We start from the raw sequence: 14,309 nt of genomic DNA, 5'->3' as shown, positions 1-14,309 counted from the left end.
AAAGAAAAAGAAAAAAAAAAGGCTGGGTGTGATGGCTCATGCCTATAATCCTAGCACTTTGGGAGCCCGAGGTGGGAGGATCACTTGAGGCCAGTTTGAGACTAGCTTGGGCAACATGGCAAGATCCTGTGTCTACACAACAAACAAACAAACAAAAGAGCTGGGCATGATGGCACACAACTGTGGTCTCAGGTACCGGGGAGACTGAGGTGAGAGGATCACTTGAGCCCAGGAGGTGGAGGCTGCCGTGAGCTCTGATCACACCACTGCACTGCAGCCTGGGTGACACAGCCAAGACCCTGTCTCAAGAAAGAAAGAGAGAAAGAGAGAAAGAAAGAGAGAGAAAGAAAGGGAAAGAAAGAGAAAAAGGAGCGCTGGGCAGGGCGTCTCTGAAAAAAGGCATAAAAAAAAAGAGAAAAAAAGGAGCAGATCTTTCTAACCCTTCTTTACACTTTATTTTCCCATTTGTAAGTGGAGGGAATGGCTTCAGTAGATGGGTGGTTTTAAAATTTGTGCTCTGTAGAACCTTAAGCTGCAAAGAACATGAAGGGTAAGAGCAGGGCAGGGGGTTGGTAGCAGACATGCCTGCTCAGATAAGACCCCAGGCTCCCGCCTGTATCACAGCCAAAGTCCTTTTCCTTTTTTCTGCTATATTCATTGTGCTGCCAGGTAAGATTTGATGTGAATAAGAAGTCTTGTGCTTGCAAGCAGTTTGAAAGAGACAGCATAAGCTGTGGTGGCCCGAGTCATTTGGAAAGTTTTTTTTTTCCGCTTTGACTGGGTATTAGTTGAAAGAAATGCAGCTGAGACTGTAACCAAAGGAGGCATTATGCTTCCAGAAAAATCTCAACAGCATTGCAAGCAACTGGAGAAGCTGTTGTATTCGGCTCTAAGGGAAAAGGTGGAGAGATTCAACCAGTTAGCCTGAAAGCTGGAGATAAAATTCTTCCCCCAGAATCTAGAATATGGAGGCACCAAAGTAGTTCTGGATGACAGGTATCATTTCTTATTTAGAGATGGTGGCATTCTTGGAAAGTATATAGACCGAAATAAATCACTACGGAAAGGGCCTCATGTGAAGCTACTCATTCCACTGGAGTTCTGAAATCTTTCATCATGTAAAAGATTTCCCTGTCTGTCTTTTATAATTAATGATATTCAAACTCACATTAGTCAGTGTCTCTAAAATTTAGTTTTGCTTATTGATATAAACACTTACAAATAAGAATATGTAAATGGAAGTAAAGGTTTGCAAGCCACAGAACTAGAAGCTTTCTTTGAGAGAGCGGAAGAGAAAGAACAGTCTGTGACCCCAGAAAAGCTTGCAATGTAGTTAGGGAACTAGAATCTGGGGCCATTTCCTGCCTGCAGCCAGCTTAGGTCCTTAGCATCCAGCTTTATTAATGAGCTCCTCCGGTGCGCCCTGCTTTCCTCTCTTATGACACTCGTCATACCCATTCACTTGTGTCTTCCCTGCTTGCCTGGCACAGCCCCTGGCACAGAGTAAGCAATTAATAAACATTTGTGGGATGAATACAGTTACAGAGTTAGCATCCCTTGCTTGAATCTGATTTCTAAAAAATGCAGTTGTAGGAGGTAGCCTCTGGCCCCTCTCCTAATTATCCTACTTTTTTTCATTGCCATTTTCCTCTTAATTTCAAAGCTCTAGTTCTCCAGGAAGAAGATGCAAATCAGATGCCTGTGCCAAAGGATTCTCTCTCCCTCTCTCTCTTTTTTTAAGGTAGAGTCTTGCTCTGTCACCCAGGCTCTGGAGTACAGTGGTGCGATCATGGCTTACTGTAGCCTTGAACTCCTGAGCTCAAGTGATTCTCCTGCCTCAACCTCTTGAGTAGCTAGGTCCACAAGTGTGCATCACCACGCCCAGCTTCTTTTTTGTGTGTTTGTTTTTTTAAGTAGAGACGGGGTCTTCCTACGTTGCCCAGGCCAGTCTCAAACTCCTAGATGCAAGTGATCCTCCTGTCTCAGCCTCCCAAAATTGCTAGGATTGCAAAGGATTCTCTTTTTGCTTCCTTTTTCTGCCTTTGGTCTCTAATGCCGTACCTGAACACTTGTCCATACTGGCCTTTTTCTGCTTAGAAGAGACACAGAGGGAACCACAAGGAGTCAATTTCAAGAGCTGAGGAATCCATGGAAATAGGCTAAGGCAATGTTAGAGGTAGTCAGATATTTCCCCAGTGGCTAGTGGAGCAAGCCACTAGGGAAATATTTTTTTTTCTTCCAGCCAGAATGGGAATAGATCTAACCCCTAACAATTTTGCCTAGTGAAAGGTGCTCCAACTTGCTGTATGTAAGTTGCCTCCATCGACGTGGAAACTCCATTTTTTGCAGTCATCTATAACTTTTTCTACCAAGTTTACCCTTCAGTCGACAATCTCTCTGTGATTTTACCACTTCAATTCTTTTTTCATTGTTCTTAATTTAAATAGTATAGATAAAAAATAGTAATAACATTAATGTCTTGTACTTTTGCTTTAGAATCAGCCATCCTTCTGCTTACGTGGGGTACCATAGTAGAGTGAGTGAGAAAACTCAGGCTTTGCTTTCACTTAGGCCTGGGCTTAAATGTTGGCTCTACCTTTTACTGGCCATGTGGTATTGGGCTCCTTTACTTTCCTTCTCTGTAAAATGGGAGAGTCATCATGCAAACCTCAAAATATTGTAATGACTAACTGGTCTGCCGTATAAAGGGTGTCTAGCACATGGCTGGTGCATTGAAAGGACTCAGAATGTTCATTTGTTATTATTGCATTTGAAAAATAGAGTTTAGTTCTCACTGTGCTTGTAGATTTAAAGGGAGTTTCCTTCCTTACTGGTATTCTTTGGAGTAAATTTTTTATCGCTTTCAAAATAATTCCTTCCATAGAGTTTAGAGTTCATAATATTTTCTTTTTCTTTCCTCCTATTGTGCATTTCTCCTGCTGGGCAGGAAGTTACTGTTCTCCCAGGGAAACAATTTGGATGAAAGTTTGGCTTATGCACTCTGTTCCCTCATGAGCTTTGCTTAACACTCTTTTGAAGGCACTCTGTGCACTTAAGACCTAGGCTCGTGTCTTCTTAATATACCACCCTGCCTTTCATGGCTTAATCAACTTTGTGGTTGATTTGTATACAGCATTACAGAAAAATCAGAAACGTCTGTCCACTTCTTTTCTTTTTCATAGGCCTCTTAAAATGACTTACGTAATAAACATATGGTGGGTCAGCTGCTTGTACAATAGGCAGAAGGAACAGCCTAGGAGTTGGAAAGCCAGAAGCAGAGGAAGGGGGTCAAGTGGGGAGGGTAGGAGCAGGAGAGAGCGGGATTGAAACAGAAAGAAAAGTCAAGGAGAAAGCTCTTTTGTCTTGACCTAATTAGCAAGGAGTCCTGTGACTTGTACTGAGGCCAGAACTAAGTCCTAGAATAAAAGAAAAATAATAGAAGAAGTTGAAGAAAGTTATCCATGGTTCATTTTTGGTAGAGCCAGTGGGTTAAATATAAGAATGAGAGCTCTATAACTTTCCACTTCCTGTTTATGCTAAGCAGATGCTGGTGTCTAAGATGATGAGCACAAAGTGGGGGCTTTGAGATTTTCCATACTTCCTTTAGTACAAACTTGATGTTGAATTAGAGTTCATGGAAGGAATTCTGGAAAAGGGGAAAGAGAAAGGAATTAAAGAGGACCAGAAAGTGTTTATTGAAATAAGGAGACAGCAGAAACCCTCGAGCTTGGTACATGTGGATAGTTAGAAGGTATTCTCAATTTGGGGTCGATGCTGGCTGGTCTGAGGGAGGGGTCTCTGAGTACTTTGCCTAAGTGGAATCATCTGGATCACCTACAGAGGGAATATGTACAGTGTTTGGTGGTGACAGTGATTTTTGCTGCTTGAGGGTCTTTGGCTAAACATGATCTTTTCTAGAAATTCTTTGATTTCTATAGATTATAACTTGTGTCTGACTTGATGTACTGTTTTATCCTCAGAGTTCATGGTCCGTGTGGGTGAATTGACTAAGATGAGATGTGTTTTCCAGAGCACAGAAGAAAAACACATGACCAAGGTAGAATGGATGTTTTCAGGACAGCATGCCAAGGTAACATGGAGGAAATATCACCTGTGTTATAGAAGGCTCTGGCTGATGGTGTTAGGACAGACGTAGACTCAGACATGTGAGAAGGTGTTGCAAGAGCCTAGGGTTTGGGGCTTGTCAGAACTGGACCTTCTCCTAGCAATTTCAGCTTTCTGGTGGGAAAGATAACTCCAATGAAGAAGAAGGAGAAGGAGAAGGAGAAAGAGGAGGAAGTTGTTGATGATGATGCTTAACTTTTAGATGCCGATATGAGATTGTACATGTAAAGCATTTTGTACATGACTTGGCCACTGCATTTTCATTTTCTTCTTTCTCCATTTTCCTTTTTATAGAGGTCATGGGAGAATGAGGGAGATGACTTTTGTGGCCCAGCAAGGGAAGCAATGGGCTAGGCATAAAAGTGATTACACTCTTATTCTTACTGGGGTTAGTTTTGTGAGTTTTCATCTGTGCTTCCTTGCCCATTTATGTGATGGAGGGACTTTTGATCGGTACTTCGAGTGTTGGAATTGATCGATCCTAGGGGCCAGGGTGAGGGGTATTTCATGGGAACTCTATAAAGCACTAAACAGCAAGTTCATTCATTAGACCAGTAGATCTCAACCATGATGTGGTCATATATTTATGGCTTAACATGTGTCATGGGGATATCCCAAGTAACTTGTTACTAATAAAAGTTAAGGTGCAAAATTTATTAAAGACTAACTTTTATAAATTAAAACATATCCCAGGTCATCTCTCTAACAAAGTCATTTGCACTCACTTGATTCCCCTGTGGTATCTGAGTAGGTCACAGTGGGTGACATCATGGTGGAGTATGGGGAACTACATGTGGTCCCAGGTTCACTTCTGAGAGCTTGTCGTGCATGTAAATGTCATCCAGTGAGTAATTCACAGGAGAAAATAGGATGAGAGTCGACATTTTAAGGTTGTGAATTTGAATCACGAGAGACAAAATGTTGGGGGCCAGGTCACTTCTTTCATGTTTGTGTCTACACACTCATTACCTTTTCTTAAAAGCTACAAAAAAGCAATCTACATGTCTTTTTTTTTTTTTTTAATGCCAACATTCATTTAACAAGTTATTTTTAAAGCATTTGCTGTATGATGAATACTCAGTTTCCCTGTCCTGATGGGAAACTGACAACCAAGGTGGAGGGGATCACAGTAAAATAATAAAGCAGCATGTAATATATCAGGCAATAGTGAGAGCCTATAGGGAAGAATAAGACATGGTTTTGTGGTTTTTATTATATGTGTGCTTGGGGAGGCCTCACTGAGATGACACTTACGTAGAGGTGTGAAGGAAGTGAGGAAGTGAACCCTGCATATGTCTGGCGGGGAAGAGTGTTCTTGCAGTCATAGACAGTAGCAAGTGCAAAGGCCCTGAGGTCAGTATGCAAGGAGCAGCCGAGAGCTCCATGTAGCTTGAGTGAAGTTACCCAAGTAGGTGAGGGAAGAGCAACTAGAATTGAAGTCAGAGAGGAAAAGGAGATGGGCTGGGTCATGCAGGGCCTTACATTTTAGTAGAAATGAGAACGGGGCCATGAAGGGTTTTGAGCACAGGAGTAACATGAGTTAACTTACATTTTTAAAGGCTCATCTGCTGAAAATAGATTGTCGTAGAGAATAAGGAGGGAGACAAGTAAGAAAGCTGTTGCAGGAATCCAGGTGAGAGATGGGCTGGACCGGAATGGCCTCAGTGGAGGAGGTGGGACTGGCTGCATTGGGAATATATTTTGAAGGCAGAGGTGGTAGGATTTGCTGAGGTATTAGATGTGAGTTGTTCCAGAAAGAGAGGAATTAAGAATGACTCCAAGATTTTTAGCCTGAGTATCTGGCAGAAGGCATTGCCATGTACCGAAATGGGGTAGACTGGGAAGAACTGATTTGGGGGGAAAATGACGAGTTCAGTTTTAGATGAGTTTCAGGCTCCTGTTGGAAATCCAACGAGAAGTGTCATCAAGAATAAAGTTATACTGCTTTTCTTATTGAAAAAGTACACAAATGAAAGTCCTCCTTTTCGCATCCCTCTGTTCAGATGGAAAAACTGTTCATGGTTTGGTGATGTCCTTCACAAGTACACACACCTGCACATGTGTGTATACATGACTCTGTGTTATTTAATGCTTTCTGATAATACCCTTACTGCCTTCACCTAGCAGGGCCTTGGGAGTCCTGAGATCTTCCCTCCCCCATCTTCCCTCCTCCCTCCTCCCCTTCAGTCCTCACAAGCTCATACTTTTTCCCTTTCCCCTCTAGGAGGAGATTGTGTTACGCTACTCCCACAAACTCGGGATGACTAGACAGTACTCCCAGAGCTGGGGCCACTTCCAGAATCGTGTGGAACTGGTCGGAGATGTTTTCCACAATGATGGTTCCATCGTGCTTCAAGGAGTGAGGGAGTCTGATGGAGGAATCTACACCTGCAGTATCTACATAGGGGACCTGGTGTTCAAGAAAACCATTGTGCTGCATGTGGACCCGGAACAACCTCGAAGTATCTAACATTTGGCTGGGGAGCGCTGAGAGACCTCCTGGCTGGTGCATGGGGCCAGGACTAGAGTGAGGCCGGAGAGGCTCCTGGGATGCAGATTGAAGGAGGCACCCCTCTCAGGTGCTGACTCTGGCCTTGCACAACCCTGAGAATGATGCCTCCTTAGGGGTGGTTCCTCAGGTACCTGACTTGCCTCACCCTAGTTCTGGCCCTGCTTCTAGGTCAAGGAGAGGGGAGCTAATGTAGTGAATACCAACCCTTTGCCAGACCCCCCTCATTGCCAGGGTCATTTACTGATGTAAAGGTACAGGAGCTCAGGAAAGGATCGGAGTTGATGTCCAAAGTCAGCATACTTGGCTGCATGGGAAAGCAAGTGCGGAATGCTCTATAGTGGAGCAGGAAATGACCTTGAGCTAGTGAGAGACAGCCAGGAACAGAGAGAAACAGGAAGGCACCAGAACTAAAAATGGAGGGGTTTTCTGATCAGAGGTTCTGGATTCTGGCAAACAGTGTGCATCAAGGCCAGAGGCGTGTAGGAGAGGAAAGACTTGATTGTGTTGACAGAGAGAGGTTGACAAGTGAGGGGTTAAAGTTAAACCATAACCCGTTAGCAGTCAGGATGTGGCCTGTGGACTTTGCCTCTCGCTGGGGCCTTCAGGAGTTGGCTGTGGTTGGTTGGGGGTGGGGAAGATGGGTGAGGAAGATGGGTGAGGATGGAACATACCTCATACCTCAGGCCTGAGACTTAAGTCTGTGGAGGCACCTTGTCTCCAGCTGGAGAGGGGGGCAGGGCAGGTGGGTTTCTTAAAGAACCATCATCTCTCTGTGCGCTTCATTCTCAGAAGTCCAATTCACAGAGAAAATATGAGCCATTACGGGGCCTCAGGCAGCTTCTCCACCCACAAACATATCTGTCTCCATTCTTATTTCTGCCCTGAAATCTGGAGGCAGAGGAGAGTCCCTTCTGCTCTGGGCTTTTGTGGCCCCCTGTGCCCAGGTGGCCTCCGTCTCAGGAGCCTTACAGCATGGCTGTTTGAGCTCTCACTTTCTGTTGGTTTTGACCATTCACCGGAACATTGGCCCAAGTCTACCACTTACCTACTTCAGCTCCATTCTATGTCTTCCTTTTTCTAAAGACTGCTTTCCTGAGACACAAGTCACATACTATACAATTTGCCCACTTAAAGCATTCAGCTCAATGGTTTTAATACATTCAGAGCTGTATAACCACCACCACAATCATGTATTTCTTTCTCAACATAGCCAAATCATTGCTAAAGGCCTGTGTTTGGTGTCTCACTGTCTCATCTCCCATTAACTCCTCAGTGCACTGCATTCTGGCTTCTTTTACCTCTACTCTAGCTTAGATCACCAATGGCACTCCCATTATCCATCCTCAGCCTTCTGAACCTCAGTAGCATTGGACACTATATTCCATATGCATTCTATGTTGGACACAATCCCACACACACCCACAGATATATACAGTCAACCCTACACAAGTTTCCCACAAATCCTTCAAATGCAACATGTCTAAACCTACCCGTACACACCCTCCTCAGCCCATCTCCCCAACCTCAGTTGTCTAACTAGATGCCTGGGGTGTGCTTGATTCTTTCTCTTTCCCAGACCCCTCATCTAACAGGTCAACAAGTCCTTGACTTCTGCTTCAGACTCCTAAAGTTGTCTTCCAGTCTGTCACTGCTTAGTTCTGGCTGTCTTTATCTCTGTGTTGAACTGTAGGCCTCTAACCAGTCTCTGCTTTCACTCTTAGCCACTGCTCCTCATTCTTCATATGGCTCTTGGTGGCATCTTTCTAAATCACATTCAGAGCTTTCTCTTCCACTGCTTATAATCTTTCAATGGTTTTTCCATCACCTGCAGAAAAACGCCAGATTCTTGGTTGAGATAGTCAAGGTCCTTCCTGCCTTGGACCCTGTCATCTCTCGAGCACACCCACAGATGCCACCTTTGTGCCAGACCCATTGAACTCTCTCAAGTTTCTAAAGCCACCATTCTGTCAGGCCTCCAGACCTCATGCAGAACATCCCCTCTGCATGGGGGAGCAGGCAGATGGGTTTCTTAAAGAACCATCACCTCTCTGTGCACTTCATTCTCAGAAGTCCAATTCACAGAGAAAATACGAGTCCTTTCCCATGTTGGGTATGTCTGCCCAACAAACTGGACGTTTTCTATAAGTCTCGGGTTAAATGTTGGAAATTTTGCTGGCAAATTTTCATTTGCTGCACATAGAATTGGGTCCTCTTTTTTCTGGGCCCCTCTGTTCCCCATGCAGACGTCTCTTGCAGCACCTAGAGGAGTGTGTGGTTTTCTGTTGACGTGTTTGTCTCCTTCCTTGGAAGGAGGGACCACACATCATTTGTCTCTGAATCCTCTGTACCTAGTGCTGTCTGGCACTGAGGAGGCGTTTGCTTTCTGTATTTAGAACCAAGCAGATGAGTAGAAGGTACTGTATGGGCAGAAGTTCCTGCGAAGGCTTTACTTGGTATCGTCACAGTGGGGCTGAGTGTTGCGGCATGCGTTCTTTTGAAAGCAATTACTTGCCCTTAGGAAGATCAGCAACCTCTAAGATGCCTGTTATTTCTCAGTCACTTGATAAGCCAAGTTTTGAAAGGAAACTTTACTACAGGTGAAGTGCTAGCCTCTTCTCCCACCCACCTTAATCTACATTTTAGGGTAAACAAGGGGGTTAGACTTTGGTTCTCAATCTCATGGAGACAGCGTCCGCAGTGTCCAGATATGGGGTGGAGTCTGGTCTTCCCCTCCACGTCCTGGCCTGGCTGGTGCTGGTGCTGTGTGGCATAGGGCTGTGGGGCTCTCAGCTCTTTGCTAAGGTACTGAGACCCTCTCCTTGTTTTTCTCCTTTCCCAAGCACTGGTGACCCCGGCGGCCCTGAGGCCTGTGGTCCTGGGTGGTAATCAGCTGGTGATCATCGTGGGGATTGTCTGCGCCACAATCGTGCTGCTCCCTGTTCTGCTATTGATCGTGAAAAGGACCTGTAGGAATAAGAGGTACAGGGCTGCCCCCATTGCTTGGGTTGGGAGGCTAGAAGTGCAGGGCTGCCTCTACCCCAAAGTGGAAGAGGGTGACAGGGCCCTACCTATGCCATTCTCACAGAAGGGGGTATTTTTAAATGGAATCATCTGTGGTTGTCAAATTAGATGTCATCATATAGTAACCCTGCCCGCTTTGCTCACTGTGCCCCCGAAAAGACTTGGATGTTCCTATGCTATCCTCATTCACTTTGGTATTATGTAAAGACTACAAACTCCCTTAGAAATGGGGGTCTCAGTAGGGCATAATTCAGAGTATAAATCTTTTTTTTTTTTGAGACGGAGTTTCACTCATGTTACCCAGGCTGGAGTGCAATGGCGCGATCTTGGCTCACCGCAACCTCCGCCTCCTGGGTTCAGGCAATTCTCCTGCCTCAGCCTCCTGAGTAGCTGGGATTACAGGCATGTGCCACCATGCCCAGCTAATTTTTTGTATTTTTAGTAGAGACGGGGTTTCACCATGTTGACCAGGATGGTCTCGATCTCTTGACCTCGTGATCCACCCGCCTCGGCCTCCCAAAGTGCTGGGATTACAGGCTTGAGCCACCGCGTCCGGCCTTTCAGAGTATAAATCTTACACAAGTACTATCATGGTACCATTCACTACCTAAGAGAAATGATTTTTAAATTATCCACACTGTACGTTCTGCATAGAAGCTAAGATCATGAGGGTTGCCAGTGGTTTTATCTAAAGGACCACATTCTAATTATGAGATGTGATTTTTGAGTGGGTGCCTTCAGGTTCTAAGTGAATTATTGTTAAAATGGGCTTTTAAAGGCCTGAATTTCATCAGTAGTTCTTTCAGAGTTTCAGAAGTGCCCAGATGCTCCGACAGGGATATTAGTGCAGATCCATGTCCCTCAGTTTATTCGGCTATCAATGGAATATGTTGGTAGTGCAGATTGACTCATTAAAATAGTGTCAGTGGGAAAGGGCCTTATGGATAATCCTGACTTTTGAGTGTTCTTTCCCAGTGGGTCATGAATCCTACAGAAGAACATTTGTGCCTGCTGGGCTTTCACTTCCACTCCCTAGGGCTTTCTGATTTGATTTTGAACTTGGCTGCCTCTCTGAAGGTCTTTGCTCTGGGCATGCTCATAGGACTGAGCTAGACAACCTGGGTTCCACTGTCAGCTTACTTCCTCTGTCTGGGCCTCAGTTTCCCTCCAAAGGAAGGGTAGTACTTCCGTGTCTAGTTGTTTATTCTAAAGAAATAATTAGATGGATATGCTGAGACTGGTGCAAAAACTGCAGTCTTGCTTATAATTAACAGTAGGGATCATTGCCAGTGTCTGTCAGAAAGGTAATGATTCAGGGAACCGGCGTTTCACTCAGTGAAACACTGCAGACCCCTCTACGTAATGACATGGAAAGATATCCAAGGGGTAATAATATAGAATTTATAGTATGATCTCATTTTTATAAAGGAGAAAATAATATGACGCTCACTCCAGCAGCATATGTAGTAAATACATTTTATGTGAGCTTATGCTTACACTGAGAGAGGCTTGGAAGGATAGTTGTAAAATCTATCCTTTTAAGGACTTAAGGAGTTTTCAGGAGTTAAGGTGTGGTATTTGAGATGAAGGAGAAGGTGGATCCCATGGGGTGAGGGGTGGCAGGGAACTTCTGCTTCCAACTGTCTACGTTTCTGTATTATCTAAATTATTTTACAATGAGAAGATACAACTTTAAAATCAGAAGATTCAATTAAAATATTTCCACTGAGACCAAAAAATATGGTTTATTTTATAGCTTAAACCTTGAGATATATATATATATATATATATATATATATATATATATATATATATATTTTTTTTTTCAGTTCTGCCTTAGGCCAAAATAGAAAAAAGAAAGTATATTCAGAAAGCAAATGGTCATAAGATCAAAGGCCAAGGGGCCCCCGACAGGACAGGCTCAGAGCTCCCGGCTCCGGGCTTGGGTGGGGTGGGCTCCGCCCCCTGGGAGGCCAGGAGCCCTTCGGACAGGCGTCTTGCTGAGCTCCTGCTGCCCCCTGCTGGTTCCACTGCACTCCCTGGTCCTCAGAAATGCAGAGGGGATGGTCAGGTGGAATCCCATGGCCCCTCTCTCTTCATTCACTTAAAATTACATCTCCCATAGGGCAGAAAGTGGTTTGGGTGATAATAGAGAAGTCGAAGCTGTTTTTCAGCCTAAATTACCTCCAGAATGGCTTCTTGTTCTTCATTAGAAGAGATGCGCTGGCCGGGCCTGGTGGCTCACGCCTGTAATCCCAGCAGTTTGGGAGGCCGAGGCGGGCAGATCACGAGGTCAGGAGACAGAGACCATCCTGCACAACATGATCTACTAAAACTACAAAAATTAGCTTAGTGTGGTGGCACGTGCCTGTAATCCCAGCTACTAGGGAGGCTGAGGCACAAGAATAGCTTGAACCCTGGAGGCGGAGGTCGCAGTGAGCTGAGATCCAGCTTGGCTACTGGCTACAGAGCGAGACTCCGTCTTACAAAAAACAGAAACAAAACCAAAAAAAACCGAAATGCACTTCTCAGGTTTCCAGGTGAGCCGTGTAGCCCTGACTGTAGGAGTCCAGAGAGAATAGTTTCTTCTCTGGGGTCTCTCTCTTCACAAAGCCAATTGGGGTCTCCTACAGGGACCCTTGGATAAACCATACCAGCTGGTTAATTCCACATGCTTTTCATGCCCTGCAGTTCAGTGAATTCTACAGTCTTGGTGAAGAACACAAAGAAGACTAATCCAGAGATGAAAGAAGAACCCCGCTATTTTGCCCGCTATGAAGGGGAGGTGAGCACACACTTCAGCATAAAAGTGTAGATGCAGGCCTGGGCGGTTAACATTCCCTGGGAACCGTGTCTTACCCACTGTATGTTGCAGCTCGCAGGCCAGTGCCTGGCACAGAGCAGGGACTCAGGAAGCCTTTGTCATTAGAATCTGAGCCTCTGAAGACTAGAGTGCGTGGGGGGTGCGGTGGGGGTGGGCTGGGTCAGCCCCGGGCAGCAGATCCTGGTATTGGGCTGAGGAAAGCACTGCGCTTGGAGTCAGAAATCTCTGCCATCCCCCCTAGTCTCATCAGCAAAATGAGGATAAGGATAAAGATATTATAGTTGCCCAGCCTGCTTGACAGGGTTGGTGTAAGGCTCACATAAGATGATGATATGCAAATGCTTTGTAATCTAGGAGGTGCTATTTGTCTAAAGTCTAATGGAGAATTATAATACATTCAGGAGTCAAGGAGTTTTAATGCTTAACATGAAATCGTCTAAGACCTTTGGCAAGAAAGGATTAAGAAGGACTTTTCTCTCCACATTGATTTGTAATGGAGTTATAAATAATTGCTTCTAGAGACTGAGAAATGGATGGGTTTTCTTTAACTCCTGTTCTCCTTTCTTTTTTTTTCTTTAATTTTTAAGAAACTCTTTGAATAGTTACCTTTCTCTATTTTGGGCTGTTTTTGTCCCGAGAGTAGGATTTTCTCCCGATAGAGTGCAGGGGCCTCCAGAAGTCCAAGAATGGGTCACTGGTGATGAAACTGCATTCCCAATGAGTAGCAGGACCATGAACCTCGAAGTTGTGAGGCTCAATGACGGCTGGCCCTGCCACATAAACCCTCTGAGGGAGATGATGACAATTCACTGCTGATTAATGCCATTCTGCCTTTATTGTAATTAGAAGGAAATAACCACAGAATACAAGGAGTTTAGCAAGATAAGGAACTCCTGCTGTTACCTAAACATCCATCTAAACAAAGATGTTTGGCTTTTGAGGCAGAGTTTGATTCCTAAGACTGTGTTCGTTGGCAGTTAATTTTCAAGAAGACTGAAGACTGAATTAACATTTTTGAGTATTCTCTAGCTCTCAGTAACCCTTTGAACCTACCAATTTGGGTAGTCAATCCCCAGCAAATAGGATTGGGCGGCCTTTACTCTGGTGTGTAAGAGTCATCTAATTTTTAGGAATTTTTGTACCATTTTCCCCCTCTAGAAACATATTTACTCCTCAATAACTACACGGGAGGTGACTGAGGAAGAAAAACCAAGTGAAAACTCAGAGTCCGCCTACATGACCATGGTGAGAATTATTCCAGCCCCATCTGAGCCAGGTGTCAGAGGCTCGGGTGGTGCTGGTGGTAGACATGGCTGGGCTGTCCTGGGAGGCTGCTGAGGGCAGAGATTTTTCTAAGTAGCAGGAAAGTCTGAGAAACTGAAGTTCTGCTGGATAGAAGAGTAATATCGAACTTTTTTTACCCAGTCTCAAGTATTAAACGTCATCACTAGAGGTTATTTATGTTAGTAGTGAAAAGAAGTCAAGAGTGACCTTTACCGGGGGGCAGGGAGAATGCCTTTTGCCTCATCAGTTCGACCTAATAAAGAAAATATGGCCGGGTGTGGTGGCTCATGCCTGTAATCTCAGCACTTTGGGAGGGCCAGGTGGGTGGATTGCTTGAGACCAGTTCAAGACAGCCTGGCCAATGTGGCAAAACGCTCTCTCTACTAAAAATATAAAAATTAGCCAGGTGTGAGGACATGTGCCTGTAATCCCAGCTACTGGGGAGGCTTAGGCATGAGAATTGCTCGAACCTGGGAGGCAGAGGTTACTTGGGCCGAGATGGTACCACTACAGCCTGGGTGACGGAGGGAGACTCTGTCTCAA

General features: G+C 44.8%; 1 protein-coding gene across 4 annotated transcripts in view; it reads left to right on the top strand.

The window, feature by feature from the left end:
* Nucleotides 1-14,309, top strand: part of JAML (junction adhesion molecule like) — a 38,750-nt gene that overhangs the window by 22,271 nt on the left and 2,170 nt on the right. For all 4 annotated transcript variants that reach the window (XM_017523410.2, XM_037736693.1, XM_017523411.2 and 1 more), the window contains 5 exons: nt 3,981-4,090; nt 6,350-6,587; nt 9,478-9,616; nt 12,350-12,443; nt 13,641-13,727. In XM_017523410.2, the coding sequence (XP_017378899.1) occupies nt 3,981-4,090; nt 6,350-6,587; nt 9,478-9,616; nt 12,350-12,443; nt 13,641-13,727 (668 nt within the window). The remainder of the gene's footprint in view (nt 1-3,980; nt 4,091-6,349; nt 6,588-9,477; nt 9,617-12,349; nt 12,444-13,640; nt 13,728-14,309) is intronic.

The sequence above is a fragment of the Cebus imitator genome, unplaced genomic scaffold, assembly GCF_001604975.1.
Source record: "Cebus imitator isolate Cc_AM_T3 unplaced genomic scaffold, Cebus_imitator-1.0 Scaffold28, whole genome shotgun sequence".
Taxonomy (NCBI): Eukaryota; Metazoa; Chordata; class Mammalia; order Primates; family Cebidae; genus Cebus; species Cebus imitator.
Note: the sequence above shows the minus strand (reverse complement) of the source record. Positions and strands in the feature narration are given on the sequence as shown.